The sequence below is a fragment of the Melanerpes formicivorus genome, unplaced genomic scaffold (assembly GCF_026170545.1).
Source record: "Melanerpes formicivorus ecotype bairdi unplaced genomic scaffold, bMelFor1.0.p_v2 SCAF_287, whole genome shotgun sequence".
NCBI classification, from domain to species: Eukaryota; Metazoa; Chordata; class Aves; order Piciformes; family Picidae; genus Melanerpes; species Melanerpes formicivorus.
The window spans coordinates 148,999-161,166 of record NW_027142639.1 but is presented as its reverse complement, the minus strand read 5'-3'; the positions used below and the strand labels follow the sequence as shown (position 1 = coordinate 161,166).

The window sequence follows — 12,168 nt, the reverse complement described above, 5'->3', positions numbered from 1 at the left end:
GGAGCAGCCTGGAGTCAGCCTAGGGATGTTCGAGAGGGTCTGGAGATGTCAGGGAGCAGCCTGGAGTCAGCCTGGAGATGTTTGAGAGGGTCTGGAGACGTCATGGAGCAGCCTGGAGTCAGCCTAGAGCTGTTTGAGAGGGTCTGGAGACGTCATGGAGCAGCCTGGAGTCAGCCTAGAGATGTTTGAGAGGGTCTGGAGATGTCATGGAGCAGCCTGGAGTCAACCTAGAGATGTTTGAGAGGGTCTGGAGATGTCATGGAGCAGCCTGGAGTCAGCCTAGAGATGTTTGAGAGGGTCTGGAGATGTCATGGAGCAGCCTGGAGTCAACCTAGAGATGTTTGAGAGGGTCTGGAGATGTCAGGGAGCAGCCTGGAGTCAGCCTAGGGATGTTCGAGAGGGTCTGGAGATGTCAGGGAGCAGCCTGGAGTCAGCCTGGAGATGTTTGAGAGGGTCTGGAGATGTCATGGAGCAGCCTGGAGTCAGCCTAGAGATGTTTGAGAGGGTCTGGAGATGTCATGGAGCAGCCTGGAGTCAGCCTGGAGATGTTTGAGAGGGTCTGGAGATGTCATGGAGCAGCCTGGAGTCAGCCTAGAGATGACTGAGAGGGGCTGGAGATGTCATGGATCAGCCTGGAGTCAGCCTAGAGATGTTTGAGAGGGTCTGGAGATGTCAGAGACCAGCCTGGAGTCAGCCTAGAGATGACTGAGAGGGTCTGGAGATGTCAGGGAGCAGCCTGGAGTCAACTTAGAGATGTTTGAGAGGGTCTGGAGATGTCAGGAAGCAGCCTGGAGTCAGCCTGGAGATGTTTGAGAGGGTCTGGAGATGTCATGGAGCAGCCTGGAGTCAGCCTAGAGATGTTTGAGAGGGTCTGGAGATGTCAGGGAGCAGCCTGGAGTCAGCCTGGAGATGTTTGAGAGGGTCTGGAGATGTCAGGGAGCAGCCTGGAGTCAACTTAGAGATGTTTGAGAGGGTCTGGAGATGTCATGGAGCAGCCTGGAGTCAGCCTAGGGATGTTTGAGAGGGTCTGGAGATGTCATGGAGCAGCCTGGAGTCAACCCTGAGATGTTTGAGAGGGTCTGGAGATGTCAGGGAGCAGCCTGGAGTCAGCCTAGAGCTGTTTGAGAGGGTCTGGAGATGTCAGGGAGCAGCCTGGAGTCAGCCTAGGGATGTTTGAGAGGGTCTGGAGATGTCATGGAGCAGCCTGGAGTCAGCCTAGAGATGTTTGAGAGGGTCTGCAGATGTCATGGAGCAGCCTGGAGTCAATCTGAGATGTTTGAGAGGGTCTGGAGATGTCATGGAGCAGCCTGGAGTCAGCCTAGAGATGACTGAGAGGGTCTGCAGATGTCATGGAGCAGCCTGGAGTCAATCTGAGATGTTTGAGAGGGTCTGGAGATGTCATGGAGCAGCCTGGAGTCAGCCTGGAGATGTTTGAGAGGGTCTGGAGATGTCAGGGAGCAGCCTGGAGTCAGCCTAGAGATGACTGAGAGGGTCTGGAGATGTCAGGGAGCAGCCTGGAGTCAGCCTAGAGATGTTTGAGAGGGTCTGGAGATGTCAGGGACCAGCCTGGAGTCAGCCTAGGGATGTTTGAGAGGGTCTGGAGATGTCAGGGAGCAGCCTGAAGCCAACCTAGAGCTGTTTGAGAGGGTCTGGAGATGTCAGGGACCAGCCAGAAGTCAGCCTGGAGATGACTGAGAGGGTCTGGAGATGTCATGGAGCAGCCTGGAGTCAGCCCTGAGATGTTTGAGAGGGTCTGGAGATGTCAGGGAGCAGCCTGGAGTCAGCCCTGAGATGTTTGAGAGGGTCTGGAGATGTCAGGGAGCAGCCTGGAGTCAGCCTAGAGATGACTGAGAGGGTCTGGAGATGTCAGGGAGCAGCCTGGAGATGTCTGAGAGGGTCTGGAGATGTCAGGGAGCAGCCTGGAGATGTCTGAGAGGGTCTGGGGAGCAGTTGCTGGCAGGACACAGCAGAGCCAGCAGCCCCCAAGGTGGCTCTGAGGCTGCCTGCATCCAGCTGCTTTCCCTCCTGGGCCTCCCTGCCCCCTCCCCAAGGCTCTCTGCCTGCCCTGCCTGCAGCCCCAGCCCCAGCCCTGTCCCTCCTCCTGCCTCAGAGGGGACCTCCAGCACCTCCCTGAGGGGTGGGAGAGGACCCTGCAGGCAGCTGAGGGCTTCCTGAGGCCTCACCTGAGCAGAATGGGTTGGTGGGGTTGAAGTTGATGGCAAACTCGTGGGATACCTGTGGAGAGGGAAAGGCTGAGGTGAGCAGGGAGGAGCTGAGCAGCTGCCCAGGCCTGGGGAGGGGGCAGTCCTGTCCCTCCTCACAGCCCAGAGCAGAGGGGCAGGATCCTCTCCCTCCACCTCTGGCAATGGGCACAGGCAGTGACTAGGCAGTGCCAGCCCAGCCCTGCAGACACCCTGGCAGCTCTCCTGCTGCCCAGGCAGTGCCAGCCCAGCCCTGCAGACACCCTGGCAGCTCTCCTGCTGCCCAGGCAGTGCCAGGCCAGAGCCAGCCCAGCCCTGGCAGCTCTCCTGCTGCCCAGGCAGTGCTAGCACAGCCCTGCAGACAGCCCTGGCAACTCTCCTGCTGCCCAGGCAGTGCTAGCACAGCCCTGCAGACAGCCCTGGCAGCTCTCCTGCTGCCCAGGCAGTGCTAGCACAGCCCTGCAGACCCCCTGGCAGCTCTCCTGCTGCCCAGGCAGTGCTAGCACAGCCCTGCAGACAGCCCTGGCAACTCTCCTGCTGCCCAGGCAGTGCTAGCACAGCCCTGCAGACAGCCCTGGCAGCTCTCCTGCTGCCCAGGCAGTGCTAGCACAGCCCTGCAGACAGCCCTGGCAGCTCTCCTGCTGCCCAGGCAGTGCTAGCACAGCCCTGCAGACAACCCTGGCAGCTCTCCTGCTGCCCAGGCAGTGCCAGCCCAGCCCTGCAGACAACCCTGGCAGCTCTCCTGCTGCCCAGGCAGTGCTAGCACAGCCCTGCAGACAGCCCTGGCAGCTCTCCTGCTGCCCAGGCAGTGCTAGCACAGCCCTGCAGACAACCCTGGCAGCTCTCCTGCTGCCCAGGCAGTGCTAGCACAGCCCTGCAGACAGCCCTGGCAACTCTCCTGCTGATCCTGGCAGTGCCAGCCCAGCCCTGCAGACCTCCCCAGGGCTTCACCTTCCAGTCTGGAGGGAGCTGGGCACCGAACCCCAGGGCAGGGAACATCTTATCCCTGGAAGAGAAGAGGAGAGGATGAAGGTCACCCACGGGAGCAGGGCTGCAAGGCTCCTGCTGGGGCCCTCCCCACTCCTGGCCTTGCTGTGTGCCACACCAGGGACCAGGGGGGACTCAGAGGGGACCCAGAGGGGACCCAGAGGAGAACCAGAGGGGAGACCCAGAGGGGAAGCAGAGGGGAGCCAGAGGAGATCCAGAGGGGACCCAGAGGGGAACCAGAGAGGATCCAGAGGGGAACCAGAGGGGACCCAGAGGGGAGCCAGAGGGGAACCAGAGGGGAACCAGAGAGGAACCAGAGAGGACTCAGAGAGGATCCAGAGGGGAACCAGAGGGGATCAAGAGGGGATCCAGAGGGGACCCAGAGGGGATCCAGAGGGGACCCAGAGGGGAACCAGAGAGGATCCAGAGGGGAGACCCAGAGGGGATCCAGAGAGGATCCAGAGGGGAACCAGAGGGGAACCAGAGGGGAACTAGAGAGGACCCAGAGGGGACCCAGAGGGGATCCAGAGGGGAACCAGAGGGGATCCAGAGTGGACCCAGAGGGGAAGCAGAGGGGAACCAGAGGGGACCCAGAGGGGACTCAGAGGGGAACCAGAGGGGAGACCCAGAGGAGATCCATAGGGGACCCAGAGGGGAACCAGAGGGGAACCAGAGGGGAGCCAGAGGGGAACCAGAGGGGAAGCAGAGGGGAACCAGAGGGGACCCAGAGGGGACTCAGAGGGGAACCAGAGGGGAGACCCAGAGGAGATCCATAGGGGACCCAGAGGGGAACCAGAGGGGAACCAGAGGGGAGCCAGAGGGGAGCCAGAGGGGAACCAGAGGGGAAGCAGAGGGGAACCAGAGGGGACTCAGAGGGGAACCAGAGGGGAGACCCAGAGGAGATCCATAGGGGACCCAGAGGGGAACCAGAGGGGATCCAGAGTGGACCCAGAGGGGAAGCAGAGGGGACCCAGAGGGGAGCCAGAGGGGAGCCAGAGGGGAACCAGAGGGGAGACCCAGAGGAGATCCATAGGGGACCCAGAGGGGATCCAGAGTGGACCCAGAGGGGACCCAGAGGGGAGACCCAGAGGGGAAGCAGAGGGGACCCAGAGAGGACTCAGAGGGGAGCCAGAGGGGAACCAGAGGGGAGACCCAGAGGAGATCCATAGGGGACCCAGAGGGGAACCAGAGAGGACCCAGAGGGGAACCAGAGGGGACCCAGAGAGGATCCAGAGGGGAACCAGAGGGGAGCCAGAGGGGAACCAGAGGGGAGACCCAGAGGGGATCCATAGGGGACCCAGAGGGGAGCCAGAGGGGAACCAGAGGGGACCCAGAGGGGAGCCAGAGGGGAACCAGAGGGGAGACCCAGAGGGGATCCATAGGGGACCCAGAGGGGAACCAGAGAGGACCCAGAGGGGAACCAGAGGGGATCCAGAGAGGATCCAGAGGGGAACCAGAAGGGACTCAGAGAGGATCCAGAGGGGAACCAGAGGGGATCCAGAGGGGACTCTAAGGGGACCCAGAGGGGATCCAGAGGGGATCCAGAGGGGACTCAAAGGGGATCCAGAGGGGACCCAGAGGGGAGACCCAGAGGGGAAGCAGAGGGGAAGCAGAGGGGAGCCAGAGGAGATCCAGAGGGGACCCAGAGGGGAACCAGAGGGGAGCCAGAGGAGATCCAGAGGGGAACCAGAGGGGAGCCAGAGGAGATCCAGAGGGGACCCAGAGGGGAACCAGAGGGGAGCCAGAGGAGATCCAGAGGGGAACCAGAGGGGAGCCAGAGGAGATCCAGAGGGGACTCAGAGGGGAACCAGAGGGGACCGAGAGAGAGGCCAGAGGGGAACCAGAGGGGACCCAGAGGGGCTGCAGGCAGCACCCCAGTGAGCTGAGGGCCTCTGCTGCTTGCCCCCAGGGAAGCACCAAGGGGCAGCTCTGCAGCCCCTGCTGAGCCAGCCTCAGTGAGGGGGGCAGCAGGAAGCCTCCATCCTGCCCCTGCTCCCCTCCTGCCTCCCCTTGGGGACATTGCCCCCAAGGAGCCTGCCCAGGAGCAAGGGCTCCAGACACAGCCCTGGCCATGCAGGAAGGGAAGGCAGGGGGCAGGCAGGAGCCCCCCAGGGACAGGAAGGATCCCCCCAGGAGCAAGCAGGGACCCCCCAGGAGCAGGCAGGAGCCCCCCAGGAGCAGGCAGGAGCCCCCCAGGGGCAGGCAGGAGACCTCCAGGAGCAGGCAGGGACCCCCCAGGAGCAGGCAGGAGCCCTCCAGGGGCAGGCAGGAGACCTCCAGGAGCAGGCAGGGACCCCCCAGGGGCAGGCAGGGATCCCCAGGGGCAGGCAGGGACCCCCCAGGAGCAGGCAGGAGCCCCCCAGGAGCCCCCCAGGGACAGGCAGGGACCCCCCAGGGACAGGCAGGGATCCCCCAGGGGGAGGCAGGGACCCCCCAGGGGTAGGCAGGAGCCCCCCAGGGACAGGCAGGGACCCCACAGGAGCAGGCAGGGACTCCCCAGGGGTAGGCAGGGACCCTCCAGGAGCAGGCAGGGACCCCCAGGGGGAGGCAGGAGCCCCCCAGGGACAGGCAGGAGTGCCCTAGGAGTAGGCAGGGATGCCCCAGGAGCAGGCAGGGGCGCAGGGCGGTCAGAGGGGGGCGCTCACGAGTCATAGTCCTGGATGATCTGCCCCACGGCCCAGAGGGCTGCCAGGTACTCGTTGGTGCCCAGGGGGTTGATGTAGTGCAAGGAGGAGGGGTCCCGGGGGTTGCCGTTGGAGGCGGTGAAGTCGATGCCGACCTGGGGGGAGGGGGGCGAGGGGGATGGGGGATGGGGAGAGAGAAGCATCCAGCCCCAGCCCCTGCCAGCAGCGCCCCCCCAGGCTGCCCACCCCCCCAAGACCCCCCTCTGAATGACCTCCAGCTCCTCAGGGTCCTTCTGGGGGTGAGGGTCCCCAAACCTGACCCCCCCAGGCTCAGGCTGCCTCCTCCCCAGAGGCAGGGGGAGGAACCCTCCAGAGCTGTGTATGGGGGGAGGAAGATTTTTGCCCTCCAGCCCAGAGCCCCCCCCAGGAGCTCTGAGCCCCCCCAGGAGCTCTGAGCCCCCCCCCAGGAGCTCTGAGCCCCCCAGAAACCTCCTCCTGTGCCCCCCCAGGAGCTCTGAGCCCACCCCCAGGAGCTCTGTGCCCCCCCAGGAGCTCTGAGCCCCCCCCCAGGAGCTCTGTGCCCCCCCAGGAGCTCTGAGCCCCCCCCCAGGAGCTCTGAGCCCCCCCCCCAGGAGCTCTGAGCCCCCCCAGGAGCTCTGTGCCCCCCCAGGAACTCTGTGCCCCCCCCCCAGGAGCTCTGAGCCCCCCCCCAGGAGCTCTGAGCCCCTCCCCAGGAGCTCTGAGCCCCCCCCAGGAGCTCTGAGCCCCCCCCCAGGAGCTCTGTGCCCCCCCAGGAGCTCTGAGCCCCCCCCCAGGAGCTCTGAGCCCCCCCCCCAGGAGCTCTGAGCCCCCCCAGGAGCTCTGTGCCCCCCCAGGAACTCTGTGCCCCCCCCCCCCAGGAGCTCTGAGCCCCCCCAGGAGCTCTGTGCCCCCCCAGGAACTCTGTGCCCCCCCCCCCCAGGAGCTCTGAGCCCCCCCCAGGAGCTCTGAGCCCCCCCAGGAGCTCTGAGCCCCCCAGAAACCTCCTCCTGTGCCCCCCCTGTCCCCTCCCTGCCTGCAGCAGCAGAGCAGCACACACAAAGCTCTCCCAGGCCCTCCTGTTCCTATGGCAACTTCCCCTCCTCCTCTTCCTCCTCCTCCTCCTCCTCCTCCCCCTCCTCCTCCTCCTCCTCTCCCTCCTCCTCCTCCTCCTCCCCCCCCCCCTCCTCCTCCTCCCCCCCTCTCTTCCTCCTCCTCCTCCTCTTCCTCCTCATCCCCCTCCTCCTCCTCCTCCTCCTCCTCCTCCTCCTCCTCCTCCTCCTCCTCCTCCTCCTCCTCCTCCTCCTCCTCCTCCTCCCTCTCCCTTCTCCTCCTCCTCCTCTTCCTCCTCCTCCGCCCTGGGAAGGCTTCTGCTGGCCCCAGCCAGGGTCACAGAGAGCTCTGCCAGCCCCTCCTGACCCAGCTGCAGCGAAGGTGGAGGCCACAGGATGCAGCCCCCAAGGGCCTCCTGCCCACCCCCCTGCAGGCAGCAGGGACAGCTCCAGCTGCAGCAGGCTGCCCAGGGACACAGCCAGGCTGAGCTTGAAGGGCTGCAAGGATGGAGCCTCCACCACCTCCCTGGGCAGCCTGGGCCAGGCTCTCCCCAGCCTCCCTCTGCACAACTTCCTCCTCAGCTCCAACCTAACTCTGCCCTGCTCCAGCTCCAAACCATTGCCCCTGGGCCTAGCCCCACAGCCCCTTCTGAGCAGTCCCTCCCCAGCCTGCCTGCAGCTGCCCTGCAGCTCTGCAGCTGCAGCTCTGAGCTCTGCCTGCAGCCTTCTCTCCTGCAGGCTGCACAGCCCCAGCTCTCCCAGCCTGGCCCCAGGGCAGAGGCTCTGCAGCCTCTCAGCATCTCTGGGGCCTCCTCTAATTTTGTCCAAAGTTCCTGAGCTCCACTTCCAGCTCCAACCTCCTCCAGCCTCCATCTCTACCTCATGAGACCTTCTTGAGTCCTCCATGAGAGCTTCCTCAGAGGTTACTAAGAGGTTCCTGGAGGTCCCTTGAGCTCCACCTCTGTCTCCAACCTCCATCTCTACCTCATGAGACCTTCTTCAGACCTCCATGAGAGGCTCCTCAGAGCTTTCTGGAGGTCCCTTGAGCTCCACCTCCTCCTCTGAGCTTCTCCAACCTCCATCTCTACCTCATGAGACCTTCTTGAGTCCTCCATGAGATGTCTCTCAGAGGTTCCTGGAGGTCTCTTGAGCCCCACCTCCAGCTCCAACCTGCTCCAACCTTCTCCAGCCTCCATCTCCACCTCATGAAACCTTCTTCAGACCTTCATGAGATCTCCATGAGAGCTTCCTGGAGGTCCCTTGAGCTCCACCTCTATCTCCAGCCTCCATCTCTATCTCATGAGACCTTCTTGAGACCTCCATGAGAGCTTCCTCAGAGGTTCCTTGAGCTCCACCTCCACCTCCACCCTTCCCCAACCTCCATCTCTACCTCATGAGACCTTCTTGGGACCTCCATGAGAGCTTCCTCAGAGCTTCCTGGAGGTCCCTTGAGCTCCACCTCCAACCTTCCCCAACCTCCATCTCTACCTCATGAGACCTTCTTCAGACCTCCATGAGAGGTCCCTCAGAGGTTCCTGGAGGTCCCTTGGGCTCCTCCTCCATCTCCAACCTCCTCCAGCCTCCATCTCTACCTCATGAGACCTTCTTGAGTCCTCCATGAGAGCTTCCTCAGAGGTTACTAACAGGTTCCTGGAGGTCCCTTGAGCTCCACCTCTGTCTCCAACCTCCATCTCTACCTCATGAGACTTTCTTCAGACCTCCATGAGAGGTTCCTCAGAGGTTCCTGAAAGTCCCTTGAGCTCCACCTCCACCTCCACCCTTCCCCAACCTCCATCTCTACCGCATGAAACCTTCTTCAGACCTCCATGAGATCTCCATGAGAGCTTCCTGGAGGTCCCTTGAGCTCCATCTCCTTCTCTAAGGTTCTCCAACCTCCATCTCTACCTCAAGAGACCTTCTTCAGACCTCCATGAGAGGTACCTCAGAGGCTTCTAAGAGGTTCCCGGAGGTCCCTTGAGCTCCACCTCTAAGCTTCCCCAACCTCCATCTCTACCTCAAGAGACCTTCTTCAGACCTCCATGAGAGCCTCCTCAGAGGTTCCTGGAGGTCCTTTGAGTTCCACCTCCACCTCCAACCTTCCCCAACCTCCATTTCTACCTCTTGAGAACTTCTTCAGACCTCCATGAGATCTCCATGAGAGCTTCCTGGAGGTCCCTTGAGCTCCACCTCCAGCTCCAACCGCCTCCAACCTCCATCTCTAGCTCATGAAACCTTCTTCAGACCTCCATGAGATCTCCATGAGAGCTTCCTGGAGGTCCCTTGAGCTCCACCTCCTCCTCTAAGCTTCTCCAACCTCCATCTCTACCCCATGAGGCCTTCTTGAGTCCTCCATGAGAGGTCTCTCAGAGGTTCCTGGAGGTCCCTTGGGCTCCACCTCCATCTCCAACCTCCTCCAGCCTCCATCTCTACCTCATGAGACCTCCTTGAGTCCTCCATGAGAGCCTCCTCAGAGCTTTCTGGAGGTCCCTTGAGCTCCACCTCCACCTCCAGCCTTCCCCAACCTCCATTTCTACCGCATGAAACCTTCTTGAGTCCTCCATGAGAGGTCTCTCAGAGGTTTCTGGAGGTCCCTTGAGCTCCACCTTCACCTCTAACCTTCTCCAACCTTCTTGAGACCTCCTTGAGTCCCCCATGAGAGGTTTCTGAGAGGTTCCCCAGCTCTCCTGGAGCCCCTTCAGCTCCTGGAAGGCTGCTTTTAAGTGTCCCTGCAGCCTTCCCTCCTCCACTGACAGAGGAGGCTGGGGGCTAGGCAGCCCCCAGGCAGTGCAGAGCCCCTCCCCCCCACCCCCTGGCTGCTGCTTCCCAGACCCCAGCAGCCCTCAGCCTTCAGCCAAAGCCCTGCCTGCTGCCTGCAGGCTGCTGGATGCCTTGGCAGCAGGAGAGGAGAGCTGCCCCTGGCCACGCAAAGCCAGCCCTGCTGCTGCCCAGGCTCCTGCAGGAGCTCCCTGCCCAGCTGCAGGCATGGCAGGCAGGGCTGCCCCTGCTGGGGGAGGGGAGCAGCTTACTGTGAACATCAGCTGGCAGCCCCCCAGGATGTAGTCCAGGAAGGAGAAGTCTCTGGTGATCTGCAAGGGAAGCCCAGGAGGGGTCTCAGCAACCTCAGCCACGGCAGGGAGGGAAAGCAACCCCCTGAGAAGTGTGGCCACAGCCACCCTGGGGCCTCCAAGGACCTGCAGCCCCCTGGCACAGCAGGGGCAGGAAGCAGGCTTGGGCTCCTCATGGCAGCCTGTGGGGTGCTGGAGGGAAGGAGAGGCTCAGCAGCAGCCAGCAGGGAGCACCTGCAGCCCAGAGAGCCAAGCAGAGCCTGGGCTGCAGCAGCAGAAGTGTGGCCAGCAGGGCCAGGGAGGGGATTCTGCCTCTCTGCTCCACTCTGCTGAGCCCACAGCTGCAGCTCTGTGCCCAGCTCTGCAGCCTCTGTGCCAGGAAGGCTCTGGAGGGGCTGGGAGGTGTCCAGAGCAGGGCCAGGAGGCTGAGCAGAGGGCTGGAGCTGCTCTGCTCTGAGCACAGCCTGAGAGAGTTGGGGTTGTGCAGGCTGGAGAGGGGAAGGCTCCAGGGAGACCTTCTGGTGGCCTTGCAGGAGCTGCAGGGGGCTGCAGGAAAGCTGGGGAGGGACTTTGGAGGGGGTGAGGGAGGGACAGGACTGGGGGGGATGGAGCCAAAGGAGCAGTGGGGAGCTGGAGATTGGCTGTGAGGAAGAAGTTGTTGGGCAGGAGGGTGGTGAGAGCCTGGCCCAGGCTGCCCAGGGAGGTGGTGGAAGCCTCCTGCTGATGCCTGGAGGTGTTTGCAGCCAGGCTGGAGGTGGCTGTGAGCAAGCTGCTGTGGGGTGAGGTGTCCCTGCCCATGGCAGGGGCTTGGGGCTGGCTGAGCCCTGAGCTCCCTTCCAGCCCTGGCAGCTCTGGGGTCTGTGGCTTGAGGCCAAGGAAGGTCTCAGGCTGGGGTGGGAGAGGGCTGGGCAGGGATCCCTCAGAGCTGGAAGGGTTCATCCTGCTGACCTGAAGGGAAGATCCTCTGCTCTTGCCCAAAGTGTTCTCTCACCACCTGCAGGGCTGAGACCTCCTTGCTCTCTGCAGCTCCCTGAGAGGAGGCTGCAGGGAGGTTGGGGCTGGGCTCTGCTGCCCAGGCTCAGGGGATGGAAGGAGAGGAACTGGCCTGGAGCTGTGCCAGGGGAGGCTGAGGTTGGAGAGGAGGAACAATTCCTTTGGTGTCAGAGTGGTCAGGGCCTGGCAGAGGCTGCCCAGGGAGGTGGTGGAGTCCCCATGGCTGGAGGGGCTGCAGAGCCCTGTGGCCATGGCCTGCTGCCACCTGAAGGGAGGACTTCAGCACCAGCTCAGCCCAGAAGAAGGCCCTGGCCCAGCAGCACCCAGCCCTGGCCCTCAAGGGGACCCCAGGCAGCAGGTCTGGTGCCCACAGCTTGGGCATCCAGCACTCACAGCCCAGGCTCAGCATCTCCTGCTGGGCAGCTGAGAGGCTCCCAGGGCAGAGCCCCCCAGCAGAAGGGAAGGCAGAGCACCCCAGGAGCTGCTCTTGGCAGCACCAGGAGGCCCAGGGCCAGCAGGGCTGGGGGCACCTGGGGCAGCCCTGAGCTTGGCCAAGGGCCCAGCAGGGTCCTCACCTTGCAGGACTTGACAATGATGATCCCAGAGTTCTTGTAGCTCTTCTTCTTCTTCTGCTTCTTGGGGTTGATGCACTCCAGCTCCAGCTGCACAGAGTGGGGGGGAGAGAGCCAAGGTGAGAGTGGGGCTGGGCTGGGCAGCTGGGGGGCCAGCAGTGGGCACATGCTGTGGGCACCCTCCCTGCCAGCAGCAGCAAGGGTGCTGGGGTCCCCTGGTGGGGATGGAGGCAAAGGAGGAGCTTGGGAAGGAGCTGCTGCTGCTGGTCAGGGGATTTCATGGTAGCACAGGCCTGGGTGGGTTGGAGAAGCTCTCCCAGGAGCATCCAGGCCAGCCCCAACACAACCCCCCCATGGCCACAGGGCTCTGGGACACCTCCAGCCATGGGGACTCCACCAGCTCCCTGGGCAGCCTCTGCCAGGCCCTGCCCAGGTGAGTGGGGAGGGGGTGAGGAGGCAGGGGCCAGCTCCTGCCCTCCACAGCCAAGGGATCATCGACTCACAGAATGCTCTGGGTGCCAAGGCACCTCTCAAGCCCAGCCCTGCACCCAGCAGGCACAGCCCCAGCCACAGCAGGCTGCTCAGAGCCACAACCAACCTCAGCTGCACTGCTGCCAGCCCTGGGGCAGCTCCCTGGGCAGCCTGGGCCAGGCTCT

General features: G+C 63.3%; 1 protein-coding gene across 1 annotated transcript in view; it reads right to left on the bottom strand.

The window, feature by feature from the left end:
* Window positions 1-2,106: 2,106 nt before the first annotated feature.
* CPNE2 (copine 2) overlaps window positions 2,107-12,168 on the bottom strand; it is a 49,553-nt gene continuing 39,491 nt past the window's right edge. The window contains exons 9-13 of the mRNA XM_068170135.1: window positions 11,516-11,602; window positions 9,909-9,968; window positions 5,834-5,967; window positions 3,153-3,207; window positions 2,107-2,235 (exon numbers count right to left, since the gene is read on the bottom strand). Of these exons, the coding sequence (XP_068026236.1) occupies window positions 2,107-2,235; window positions 3,153-3,207; window positions 5,834-5,967; window positions 9,909-9,968; window positions 11,516-11,602 (465 nt within the window). The remainder of the gene's footprint in view (window positions 2,236-3,152; window positions 3,208-5,833; window positions 5,968-9,908; window positions 9,969-11,515; window positions 11,603-12,168) is intronic.